The sequence below is a fragment of the Acartia tonsa genome, chromosome 2, assembly GCF_053477335.1.
Source record: "Acartia tonsa isolate MP-2025a chromosome 2, ASM5347733v1, whole genome shotgun sequence".
NCBI classification, from domain to species: domain Eukaryota; kingdom Metazoa; phylum Arthropoda; class Copepoda; order Calanoida; family Acartiidae; genus Acartia; species Acartia tonsa.
Genome location: NC_137261.1, coordinates 61,251,092 through 61,265,593, shown reverse-complemented (window position 1 = coordinate 61,265,593; position 14,502 = coordinate 61,251,092). Strand labels below are relative to the sequence as shown.

At 32.6% G+C, this 14,502-nt stretch overlaps 1 protein-coding gene across 1 annotated transcript in view; it reads left to right on the top strand.

Moving 5' to 3' along the window:
* Positions 1–14,502, top strand: part of LOC145312647 (filamin-A-like) — a 218,378-nt gene that overhangs the window by 70,775 nt on the left and 133,101 nt on the right. The window contains exons 3-4 of the mRNA XM_080151908.1: positions 2,174–2,313; positions 11,627–11,751. Of these exons, the coding sequence (XP_080008034.1) occupies positions 2,174–2,313; positions 11,627–11,751 (265 nt within the window). The remainder of the gene's footprint in view (positions 1–2,173; positions 2,314–11,626; positions 11,752–14,502) is intronic.

The following is a 14,502-nucleotide window of genomic DNA, read 5'->3' as shown; positions in this document are numbered from 1 at the left end:
GGAATATACCTACTGGTCCTGTGGTGGTTTTAGGCTATTTTCTTGGGGCAGTTTTTTCTTTTCTTTAGGTAGGCTGTAGTAGTAGGTAGCCTATAGTAGTGCCTTTTTTTTTTAACAAATTCTATATAGGATTTCCCCTAACCTCATCTAGATTTTAAACGATTATCAAAGAATTAATAGTTATTGGAAGAAATAATTATTTTTGCTAAAAACTATACACCATTGAAAAAAAGATTTTCTTTATCGCACATTGTACCTGTAATAGCTCTTCATTCCTCCGGGGAACATAATTCTGCAACAAGGGCTATCCATCCATTCTATTCTGTGCACTACTAAAGAGAAAATATATTTGTCTCAATAATTCTTTGGCCTCAAATGAATTATCCCTGGCTGAAATATTATGCATAGTTTAATTAAAATTGTTGAAAATCATTCCACTTTTTATCAGCATAACTTAGAATTAAAGAAATAGTCGATTGGATGGGTTTTCAGCAGGGATCTTAAGGGATAAGATTAAATTAATTGGTTGAAATGTTTGGAAACTACAAGCTTGGAACCACCAAATCAAAATTTAATAAAAGAACCAAAAGTGTTAATACTGCACGGTTGAACAAGCAAATAAATACTAAGAAAAGGTTTTCAGCCAACAAATAGGAGAGTCTGTTGTAAAACTTTGGATAACTTAAATTCCAATTCCTCCTCCTTCCCTTGTTTTTGGCAGGTTTCAGAGCAATGATAAGCAATAGTTTTTAAAGGAAAAAACAAATTTTTCGTAGGTATTGTAAATAAATCTCTATGTTTGTCAATAAATTATGTAGTTTTAGGCTAGGTACTAAATACTAATGTCTAATTCTAAGTCATTATAAATTTAAAAGATTGCTTTACTATTGTAAATCAAGTTTACTGTATCCTGTATTTAAGCAATTTTGCAGAACTTTTTACACAATTTTGTTTAGACTACAAATTGATATTCTGCTCCTTAATTATTAATGTTCGTTTGTCTTGCCCTCTAGTTTGTGTGCTCCGCTTTTATGGATGTTGTCATCATTTTTCCAGAGAAAACTATCATAAGATAGTGTCCTCTTAAAACCATCTTACTAAATGTGTATCAATTGTCAAAAGATTACAAAATTAACATAGAAAATCCATTAAATCTTTCATCATTACTATAGTTTTCCTGTTTTTTCAACATTAATTTTCAGCTACATAGGGATATGTAAAAGACAAAGATGGAGGGAACATTACACTGGTAACCAAAGGCCGTTTATTAACACGCTTTATTATTTGTTGGCTTAATTTGAGTATTTTGATTGGGTGGTTCCAGACAACATCTAACATCAATTTATCATGCATTGTCTTATCCCTTTAGATTCCTGTTTATAAAACTTTTGGTACCAGTTTTTCTCTTTTTCTCTGATAATTATTGGTTTTTAAATGATTTTGATTTGTTGATAATAGTTGTCTTTCTATTAATTGATGTTAAAAGCAAAGTATATCTTTATAAAAGTAACAGGACTATATGTATCGAAGTTTCTCTCAAACCACTGAACCAATATGGTTCTCCTTTATATTTTTCTCATAGGCCCTGGGAAGGTTTATGACTATTTATCCCACCGCCAATCTTTTTTGACTTTTTTCTTTTTGAAACTAGAATTAAAAATTGAAGGGGTGGGGCCTTAAGGAGGAAGTCAGTAGTTTCTGTGCTTAGGCTTTGTACGTAAGATTCAAGGAAGCTTTACGAAGGACAATGAAAGTTTTTTGGCCTCCGGCCCAGAGGCTAAAGGCCTATTTTATTTATAAGTAATTTATGTAAACACTAAACATATTCAAAATTTAAGTAAAGGTTTCGTGATTAATATCAAGTACTATATATAACACGAATTTGTTTAAAATGTAATGTTATTTTGTACATATGGGGATTAGTACATTGTTCAGTAGTAAGCAATTTAATAGTAATAGATCTAACTTGTTTATTGGTGGATTATAAAAGTTTGAAAACATAGATTACGTAAATTTAATAATAGTAGTAGGAAAGGTTTCGTGATTAACATCTAGTACTATCAATTCGAAATGGCCGGGCTTATCCATAAGCATTAGACTACAGAGATCCAGATGCTAGGGGCGAAGTTGCAAGTAATGCATTACTCTGTTTAATTAAATCTTATTTTTTTAGGTTAGTAACCCTAGTTGAGCTGTTACAGCGGCGCAAACTGCGTCACAACAGAACCCCGCAGTCACAGCCACATGCACTAGAAAATATCACAATAGCTCTGGATGCTATCAAGGAGGATGGAATCAAGTTGGTTAATATAGGTAAGCATTTATTGGTCAGTTCGTTCATCCACTAGGAGGGGATGGAGAAAATGAGGTGGATCAATTTCATCACAGTTTAAAACATTTACAGCCAACGAATAAGAGTAGGTATTGGGGACTTGAATTTGAGTCCAGTGTTCACTCCCTTCCTGGATGCAACTCTAAATAGAGCATTTGTATTGCTATCTATTTCGACTTAACTTTTACGAATCAAGGTTTGTTTATTCAAAGTTAAGAAATTATTGAATTATATTTGTAATACGTGTGTTTGTATTATTAAGATCTTGTAGACAATAGTTCCGGACACATTACAATCTTTCCCGATTTTGTATTACTTTTGCGGAACATGATTCCCGTTACGTCATATTTTTCTTTCCCGAAAAAGGAAAGGGGGGAAGAAAAAAAGATATGGGAGAAAAGGGGGTTTTCCCCATCTCTTTTGAAGAGATTTTCTCCCCCCCTTCCCTTTTTCGGGAAAGAAAAATATGACGTAACTGGAATCATGTTCCGCAAAAGTAATACAAAATCGGGAAAGATTGTAATGTGTCGTAGTTCCGCAGTTTTCAGGAAAATTGAGTATTGTTCTAGGGTAGACTTTAGGCTGTTTGGATGGACCAGGATTGGGCGGGTGTATTCGACCTCCATAGAGATATTGCCCATAGAATAAAATCCTAGATGGGCCGGATTTCTATGACATATGCACATCTAGCTTATGCACTATTTTGTCCGTCTGCCTGTAGGCCATGCTCCAAAAGACATAAACCTTATCTTTTTCGTGATTTTTTCTTAAATTTTTTGCATATTCTCTCCCTTCTCTTAGTTATGATAACTAATATCTGTTTTATAACTCTCTTTGTCTGTTTGTCCATTTCAGGATTTCTTGTCTTCGCTACTCGTGGATATTGTCACCTTTAATATCTTTTTAATGCCTGAAATACCATACAATTTAATTTTCCAACTTTTTAAAAGTACTTCTTTGATTTAAAATACCATTTAAGGCCATTTTAATACTAATTGAAGGATTAAGTTACAATCAATGCAATTTAAATAGATAAAATTTTCAGGGCTCGGCAGCGTCATACTACAACTTTGAATTTCAGCTGGATGTCTAAACCTTTTCCTAAACGGACAATTCATATTTTCATCGTTCTACTTTGTCAATGTAAAGCCTCTAGATGCTAGGGGATACACCACTTTTACTATAATAAAGTAAGGTTTGTTTGTCTGTAGCTTAAGATTTCTATAACTACTGAACAAGTTTGGCTTTATGCTATTTCCTACTTCCCTCACTCTTTCAAATACAAAGGTCCTAGATGCTAGGAGCATAACCGCTAGTTTAGTATATAGTTACAATTAGTGTTCTGCTTATGTAAATATTTTATTGGCTTAGTGCATTCAATAAAGATAGAGTTCGCACTTTTCCTCTAATCTATCATAGAAGAACTGAACCCCCCCCCCCCCCCCCCATATTTTTAATTCATATTTATAGGCCTATTGTATTATGCAGAGCTTTCAACTAAACATTACCTAACCCAACCTAACCTAACTACAATCTTTACTTAACCTCCTCCCCCCCCCCCCCCCCAATAAATCTATTTAACAATAGCAAAAGAATATACACAATAATTGATTTATCATACATTGTCCTATCACGTGCACTAGTGATATCCTTGTTTCCTAAATGGATATAGTATATACATGGATATTAGAACAGGGGAAATTTTGGTTGCTAACATGGACATCATTTATTGGCCAGTTTTTGCATCCAGTAGAGGGGAAGGGTATGGGGTAAAGAGGGGTATTGCTATATTAGCTAGCTATAAGTTTCACTTTATTAGAGAACATGAAAATCTCGTAAAAGTTCAAAGTAACAATAAATCTATTGTTTCCTATCATAATTTGTGATCAAACTTTTTATTATAACTTTTTGTTCCAACCTTTTTGTTACGGGAAATACAATGATCAACATGGCGTCCAAGCTTTTTATTTCAATAGGGTTGGTAATTTAAATTTGGGTGGAGGAAAACATGGCACAATTAAATTCTTTTTTTTTAGGGGGGGGGGGATTAGATGACTCTCTACAACCCCCCCGCCTCCCCACTGCACCTCAATCAATGTTTGTTCACATAGCAAAACTTTAAATTTTGTTATTTATGCCTTGTTTTAGGCTAGTTTATTGCCTTAGTCCCTAGATTATAAGGGAACAGCCGCTGGTGCTTTAAAAAGATTTCTCGTATTCATTCGAATCCGGTGGATAGGAACCGGTTCTCATCCATACGAAAAAACTATGTCTAGCATCGTATTATATCCAGCTTTCTACGAATATAAAAATGTACAATCATAAGATTAAAACCAGTTTTCTAGCCCGTGCCTTCGGCACCTCGGGGCTAAAAAAAACTGTTTTTAATCTTATTATTGTACATTCTATATCCGCGGAAAGCCGTTTATGATACGATGCGAGAAATAACTATTGAAATATATATTTTTTAGATGAAATATCCCTGCATCCAAATCTGAAGAAAAAAATTTCATATTTTGTATTGTTATCCTTTTTATCAAAGAATAGGGATCTTAAGGGATAAGACAATGGATAATAAATTGGTGTTCAAATATATATATTTGATAAAAAATGTCCCCTCTTTAGAATATAACCCAATAAAGGTTTATTAAAAGTTATAAAAGTTAATTTTAAAAAATATATATTTTGCTAATTTAATCACGAAACCTATTAACGTTGTAATAAGCACCAAACCTTTTAAAAATAGTAGAGGTTGCGTGAATTTATTAGTTTTTAAAAAAAGTAGAATTATTTATTTCATACAATTTTATTTCTCGAATTCATTCGAATCCAGTGGATAGGAACCGGTTCTCATCCATACGAAAAAACTATGTCTAGCATCGTATTATATCCAGCTTTTTACGAATATAAAATGTACACCATAAGATTGTAATTGTACATTCTATATCCGCGGAAAGCTGTTTATAATACGATGCGAGAAATAACTATTCTCATTCTTGCAGTTCTTAAAGCTATAGTGGTTTCGCCCCTAGTCTTTAGATAAGGGCAGGGAATGCCAGGAAAATAACCTAAAACCACCCCAAAACTTATTTATAAATCATCTAGGAGCTCTTTCTTCGTAAGAGAAGGACATAAAGATAGCCTGAAACCATACCATAACTAAAATTAAATAGCCTTGATCCATCCCTGGACCTTTTTGGTGAAACTTCCATAAAATTGAGAAGTTAAGTGGAAAGAGAAGTGATGTCAATCCTTTCCTTTTAATTTTAGTTTTTAAAATAACCTATCTAATCTCAGGAATCCAATTAATAAGACAATGGCCATTCCCAATGATGATACACAAAATTGCCACTTCTATAGATTACAATTATTGATTGAAGAGTTTGGACACTCAACTATATGAACCAATTAATCAAAATTCATTAAAAGTCCCCAAGGTTGTTAAGCCAACTAATAGGAAAACGTTATCGTAAGACTTTAGTGAATATTAAAATAAACAATGTCTCCTCCATCCCTGAATCCTATAACTTTAATCTATCTATCTATCTATCTAAATTATTAAGAAAGTGCACTCGTATAATAACTGTATTAGATCATTTTGCCTCCCACTATACGATGCTCTGAAACATGACAAAAACTTTAACTATAACTAGCGATTACAGAGGTGGTGGGAAGATGACCCTCCCCCTTTTTTATTTTAGTTTCTAAAATAAAAAATAAAATCCCACGGGCCCCCCCCCTCCCAAAAAAAAAAATCGTTTGTTAAGCGGGGATCCCTTCTCTCCCCAAATAAACCTTCCCAGGACCTATGCTAAGGTATATTGTTGAGGAGGACTATATTAAGCTTTATTGTCTAAAGCTTAAGATCTCGGAAATTGCTGATGCAAAATGGTTGCCCTTTTCACAGAAGCCTTAACAAAGTCAGATGACAGGGTCAAAGCATCTAGTGTTACTAATAAAGTTTATTGGTATCTAAGAGGTATAAAATGAAATAATTGATCCTCATTTCAACTAAGAAAACGAAGAAAAATTTTTAAAAAATGACAAAAAAGGCCCATAGTAATAGAACGAAGAAGATATCTTTTTCATGATATAATAAGAGGTATTTTAACCTTTTTGCCAAACACAAAATAGCATTGAGCTAACCCTTAAGCGTCACTATGATAATAGGCTATGTAGTCAAAGGGTTTACAAGAGAAAGAAGTTTTTTAAACGAGTTCCCTTATTCGTTGGCTTCAAAACTTTTTATTAAATCTTGATTGGTTGATACAGATAAGTAGTGTCATTACTTTTCCACCAATAATTATTAATTATTAATCATAAGATTAAATGCCTTTGGCACCTCGGGGCTAAAAAAACTAGTTTTAATCTTATAATTGTAAATCTATATCCTTGGAAAGCTGTTTAAAATACGATGCGAGAAATAACTATTCTTCCAGTATGTAAAAATCCGCTACAATGTATAAACACCAAGGCAACGGATATTAAAGAGGAAGGGAAGAAGATAGATTTAGAGAACATTTACAATTGAATAAACTCCAATATTCAAAATGGATATTTTACACAGTTACCAAAGCTAAAATTTAACACTTTAAAATTTGTTGTCCTATCCTATTTCCCTGGTGAATAGAGATGTAAAGAGAAGGGGGGTAATTACCATAGGACCTTTTGATCTTTGATGTAGCGAAGCTACTATATACTTAACTTTGTCTGTCCGTCCGACTGGAAGACTAAGAAAGTCGCTCAAAAAATTATGACGTCATAAAAATGAGGGATGAGGAGAGGAGGAGGGGGAAAGAAATGCCCTAAAACAGAGATGGAAAATCCCTCATTTTTATGACGTCACGTCACATGCTGATTTGTTGAGCGAATTTCTTCGTCTTCGTCCGACAGTATTGATATGGGGGAAATGTGAAATTCTCTTAACTTCTTAATCTTATTTTATATGACAGCTGAACATCAGCTGTAAAACTCACTTTGTCCGTATGTGCATCTATATTTTATTGGGGTTCGCTCCTTATGGATGTTCACATCATTGTTTATTTTTTTCTGTAAACTATTTAAACAAATATAGATAGATAGATAATGAGACATGGGCGACAAGTTTTTTTTCTTTCTGTATTAAATTCAAACACAGATAACCTCTCTCCAAATAGTTAACAACCTTCCCATGACATAAGGAAAGCTACATTGTAAAGGAGAACCATATCGGTTCAGCCCTTAGACAGATTCTTCGGTATAGACAGACATGCAAAGAAAAAAATAGTGGCTGCCTAATTCTGCCGCTAACCGCCGCATATTCTGGGGATCTAAAGTGAAAAGACTATGGACAATACATTGATGTGCATCTCCAATGAATCATAAAATTACCCTTTTCTGAAGAATAAAAATAGTGGTTGATACTTTTGGACACTCAACCTAATGAACAAACCAATCAAAACTAATTAATGTTCCCATATTTGTTAAGCCAGTGAATGAGAAAAAATTATTATAAAACTTTGGGGACATGTGTAATAAACAGCACATTGTCCCCTTTCTTTCTGCCACATATTTTCGTTCTTGTTTTGTACAATTCATACTTTATGTGCGAAAATATCAGGGAGGGAGGGAACATTAGGCTGTAAATTATACTAGTCCCCAAAGTTTTTATAATTTTTTCTTATTTGTTGGCTTAACAACTTTGGGGTCCTTTACTGAATTTTGATTGGTTGGTTTATATAGTTGAGTGTCCAAACTGATTAAGATTACTGTCCGAATGTTTTAAACAATAACTTTAATCTACAGAAGATTAAATTTTGTGTATTATCATTGGGAATCTACAGAAGATTCAATTTTGTGTATCATCATTGGAGATGTAGATCAATTTATCCAGCCATTGTCTTATCCCTTTGGATCCCTGGAAAATATACAACCATATGTGTATTTTATATAATTGGAGAGGTATATATTATCTGTGGAAAAAACTATTTTGCCTAAAACTTTTAAATATTAAAATATCTGTTTGTTTCTTTGTATGAAATTAACAGGATTTCGGATCTCGCTAACCGCTAAATTTACATGTTTTCTTTTACAGTTCAGCTTCCTATTGGCACAGAGAAGGTTTTCCTTTGTACCTTACGGCATTATCAAATTCAACATTAAAAAAAAAATAGGATATTATTACTCATAAACAATAAATTTTTATTATTTTCCTTTCTAGTCTATACCATGGCCCCTACCATGTATGATCCTCTTCCTACGGGGTACTATCCTTGCGGGGTTCTTCTTACTTTACCTTAACTTGACCTAAAATAAGCACAAAATACGTTTTTCGTTCTCAAAATTTATTTTTTACTTGATAAGAAATGTTCCTACATCGGTGTTGTATAATATATATGAAAGATATAACCATTGAATTCACCGGGGGGCCATTTAACCTTTTGACAGTTCGTAATCAGAGTGCAAGGGAGGGGTATTCAGTCACTTGGTAGTTTGTAATCAGAGTGCAAGGGAGGGGTATTTAGTCCCTTAGTTGTTTGTAATCAGAGTGCAAGTGAGGGGTATTATTTAGTTACTTGGTAGTTTGTAATCAGAGTTCAAGGGAGGGGTATTCAGTCACTTGGTAGTTTGTAATCAGAGTGCAAGGAAGGGGTATTCAGTCACTTGGTAGTTTGTAATCAGAGTGCAAGGTAGGAGTATTCATTCACTTAGTAGTTTGTAATCAGAGTGCAAGGAAGGGGTATTCATTCACTTGGTAGTTTGTAATCAGAGTGCAAGGGAGGGTTATTCAGTCACTTGGTAGTTTGTAATCAGAGTTCAAGGTAGGAGTATTCATTCACTTGGTAGTTTGTAATCACAGTGCAAGAGAGGGTTATTCATTTATTTGGTAGATAGTAATCAGAGTGCAAGGGAGGGGTATTCAGTCACTTGGTAGTTTGTTACTGGTATTTATTTTATGATTTTCATTTTAATATTTGTGGTGAATATTCTGTAATACGATGCTATAAATGGATTATCAGTTTGGCTGAGAACTAGTTCTAATCTTAAAGATATTAATCTGTTTCGAAGCCATATAAAATATTTTCCGATTACTTTTCCTCTAGCTGAATTTGAATCTAACAGGGAATGTCAAAGCTTAAATAGTCAAGTGTTGACATTAGGTGTCAATATATTCTAACAAATAATCATTACATAGAAATAAAAGTATGTATATTAATGAATCTATATATGTCTGTGTGAACCGATTTGGTTCTCCTTTACAATGTAGCTTTACATAGATCCTGGGAAGGTTTAAAACTATATAACACCATCCCAAAAGCGCCACTAGAAAAATATTACCATTTTTAAAACCCTTTCTTTTCAAAACTAAAATTGAAAATGGACTTCTGTTTTGATCTTTCTCCATCAAACATTAAATTAAATTTTAAATAATGGCCCCTAATGGCCCTTATTTATACTATATATTGGATTTTAAAAACACCTAGGGGATGAGACGTTTGCAAATACTATTATGAATATTAATGAAAAATCAGGAGGGAGAGGACTATAGCTATAAAATTATATTCATCTGATTTCTTAACCTTTTCAAGTTACTAAAGTCATATGATTTTTAACAAAAATATGATTAGGCTATCAACAAGAAGGATTAAAATATCTATTGAAAAGAAAAGTTTAACTGGTGCAAAAAGATTAGAGGGGTTGCTATATTTTGGTCAGGTTTAGACTTCTAGCTGATTTTTAAAATTGTAAAAGGTTGATTTCCTTTTGAAGGTTGGGGTATACAGGTGGCTGACGCGCAGCTTCCGAGCCCTTGAAATATATCTAGAACATTTGCATGAATAAATGACGAATAAAAATCTTTCTGTGCATCTGCTAATGTGGTACAAAATGTTATGATTTCCCTGTATCTACTATATTATAATTTACTTTCTACTGTTTCAGAGTGTAGAATCATGTTCAAAAAATAACAAAAACACATAAAAATATGACAAAATTTGGCGATTTCCTTCTAAGTAACCGATTAAGCACAGAAACTCCCTCCCATCTTTGCCTTGATTTTTTTCTGGAATAAGGGGTGGGAGGAGAAAGTTATTTTTTAGGTCAGGTTAGGTTATATTGAGTAGAGGGCAGCCCTGAGTGGTCAGAGTTCCCCGTATGGATTAGGCATTAAGAAGAATTTACCCACCCACACCTATTTACGATTTTAGGCGGAATAAGACGGAGAGGGTTCTGTGCATGACAGGAACTTTGAGGGAAAGCACTAAAACTTTAAATATGAAGAGCTAAGCCGCTTAAAAATGGCTGATGGGTCATTTAAAACCTTTTGAATAATTTTGACGGGGTGTAACTAAAAAATGGGTTTTAGTACTAAAAAGTAAAGAAAAACGACTGTGTAGATTTTGAAAACGGTTTTTATTGTATTAGAGTCTGTAAAGTTCATATATCTTCTTTCCTTTTTAAGTACATCGCTCGCTTTACAGTCGTCACACAATGGAATACATGTAGATATTATGACAGCAATTTAGGTTTCTTACATGGACATCATTTATTGGTAAGTTTGTCCATCCAGTAGGAAGGGGAGAAGATTGGGTAAAGGGAGTAGATGGGGGGATTATTGATTTTGCCAGCTACAAGGTTCACTTTTAAAAAGTACATGATAATTTGGTGTAACATCTAAGTAATAATAGATTCACTTTTTCAGTTCACTGTTTTTTTAAACTATATCAAAGATATTGCTTTAAAAAGAAGTTAATGATGCTGTGCTACTTATGGAAATAATTGTACTTGTTAAATTATATTTCATTGACTTCAATGAAATATTTCTTGAGTTTTGAAAGGTTTCCTATAGCTTAATGGTTAGGGGACATTTAGAAGCTTACAAATTTTTATGTTTAAACAGAAAAAAGGGAAGTGTATTCTTAAACATTCAATAAACTAAATTTTTGAATTACCCATTCTTTAAATTACAATTTGAAAGTTTGGATACCCCACCAATGAACCAATTAATTAAATTTAATACAAGTCCCCAAAGTTATTAAGACAATGAAAAAAAAACGCTATTTTAAAACTTTGGAGACTTGTGTAATAAACAGCCAAATCCATTGCTTGATTCACTTCTAAAGAAGATGCAAATGAAGATTTTTTCTTTGAAATATATTTCTTTATAGTTACTAATTTTAAATGTTATGGTTTAGATAGATTTTACTTGTCAAAAGTACCAATTATCAGATAAGCTTTACTTTTATTAAATGTGCAGGATTAAGGTTACTTTGGAACTTTAGACCTTTGGTTTTTATTGATTTTTTTTTTATTAAGGTAACACAGATATCCAGAACGGGAATGTGAAGCTGATCCTCGGTCTCATCTGGTCCCTTATTGCTCACTATCAGCTGGGTGCATCAAATTTCCCGCCAAAAAAACTGATGCTGGCATGGTTGAAGGTAAGACGACATTTTCAATATTGTTCACTATCAGCTGGGAGCTTTAAATTTCCCGCCAAAAGACTATTGTTTACCTAGCTAAAGGTATGATGACCTAAAAGTGGTCACTAAAGCTGGATGCATTTTGCCCGCCAAAATCAAATCAATTAACTTCTGAATATTGATATAAGCTAAATCAGGGAAGGACTGCAAAACAAATTTCATTGTTACCCTAGATTCATTAGAAATTTTGGTTACTTTATTAAATCCTAATTATGTTGTACAAACTATTATAGCCTTCTTTTCCATTATTGATTTTTTAAATTTACATATCTTAATCTTAATTTTGGGATTACATTAATCTAATATTTCATTGTCTTATCCCAGCTTAACAATGTAAAAAAAATGATTTTCTTTGTGGACACAATTGAATACAACATTAAAAGGCATAAAAAGTTGTAGAACAATTGGATTGTGGCTATATTACAAATCTGTTATTTCCTTTTCTATTATATTCAACCTCTACCCACTAATGGGCCATTTCAATTAAAGAGCATTTGGGTGTTACAAAAAAAATAAAGTTTTAAAGATCCACAAACAAGGCTAAAATCATATTAAAGCTAAAATATATTCTAATAATACAGTAAGAGGATCTTTATCTTTCAATCGTGTGTATGATCTCTGTAGCCACTGAACCGATTTGGTTCTCCTTTACAATATAGCTTCTCATAGATCTTGTAAAGGTTTATAACTATTTAGGGGTAAAGTAGCATCACCCTCCCAAAAAAACTCAACTCTAGAAAAAAAGGTTCTCGCCCCCCAAAATTTTTTTCTAACTTTTCCTTTTTTAAACTACAATTTTAAAGACTGAATTGCTGTAAACTATGGAAGAATCTTTACAAATAGATATTTAAAGTTACAATACATCACAACCAGTAAAATGTAGAAAATATTCATGATATATTTCATATTTTAAAACACCACTTTTTCCATTTTTATAATTGAATTTTCACATTGTGGCTACTAAATATGAATTTGAACCATTTGCAAATTTTAATAATTTTGCAAATGGTTAAAGGAAACATTTATGAACATTTATATTTTCTAATGTTCCTTTCTTTTCCAACACTTTTCTCAATGGACTGTAGATTTAGTGATTTTTCTCAAAGTACCTATTAAACAGTTAACTCCCTCCTTATTTAAAAATAAATTTAAAATTAGGGAGAGAGGAGAGGGAGGTTGCTTAACCAGTCTATACCTACGGTGACTGAACCTTGTGGGGATACCCAGTCCCTTTATAACCTAACCTAAAGTAATCAAACAACACGAAAAACTCCATAATTTGTTTTGAAAACCCACACATAAAAAAACACAAACACACCGATACTCACAAACAAACACAAATTTGCTAAGTATGAACTTTTAATGCTAGGGGAAGAGGTTAGGCTTTGTATAAACAATTTCTTTGAATTAGCCTGAACCAAAATTATTTTAGGCATTTTTAAGATTTGTCCGTTCATCCGACCTTACCTTCTATAAATGTTCAAAATTATGACAGGCGGCAAATGTACTCAATCTTCACTGATTAACAGTTTTTCTTCAACAGGAAGCTTTGCCTCTGTCTTTGAAGGTTTAACCTTATAAGTGGGGGGGGGGGGGGGTACACTCATTTATTCCTTTTTAAAAAATGATATGGTTTTAAGGTTATGGACATTTAATCATATGTGTATTGTACCTCTATACAAGTAGCCTAACACCTTCCCTAGACTATTCCCTAAAAATCTGCAACGATTGTGTGACTGTTTTTTTATTTTTAAATTTTTCAAATTTCTTTTTGAACCATCCTAATAGTAAGAGAGTGAGAAAGAAAGATATCCTAAGGTGTATCATATCTTTGTATTGGTATTCTTACAATAATTTTATATTTGTCAGCATTTCTTGGTGGGTTACATAATATTATAAATATTTGATTTAGTGGCTTCAAAATAATTGTACAGTAGTACAGAATATCATCAATAAATTGTATTGGTATTTTTACAATAATCTTATATTTGTCAATATTACTTGGTGGGTTAAAACAATATTAAAATTTTTGTTTTAGAGACTTAAGATAATTGTACATATAATTCTTTTGGTAGGTTACTAGAATATTATAAAAATCTTTACTTGATAATCCTTCAGTAATTATATCTTTGTCAACGTTACTTGGTGGGTTAATAAAATATTGTTTTTTTAGGTGTCCTGAAAATAATTGTACATTTCTTAATACTTTTTAGTGGGTTGCTAGAATATTATCAAACTGTAACAATAATTTTACTTGGTAGGTTTAAATTGGAACCCAAAAGAACTAGACCTCAATCACCATCGTTAAAATGTTTTTTTTTTAATTTTTAGCCCACCTAAAGTTACTGTTGAATATGTTTTGCATATTGTATTATTTATGTCGTCAACCTTTGCTGAACTCTTCATTTGTCATACTGCACACACACACATACACACCACACATGCATACATACACACATACACAAACTTTTGTTGTTAGTTAAATTCTTCATTTGTCATGGAAATCAATTTTCTTTTGTGTGTTTTTAAATCCATATGCATTGCTCATTTGTGTTTGATTCTGTGTGCGTTGTTTGTGTGTGTGTGTTTTTATGTACATTTATGTAACTTAAAATTTTTGATAAGTAGTCACCTTAAAATTCTTTTTTATGGGGGGGGGGGGGGATTAAAGACCTCTCCCCCTCTTTTAAACGTTCCTTTTCACACCGC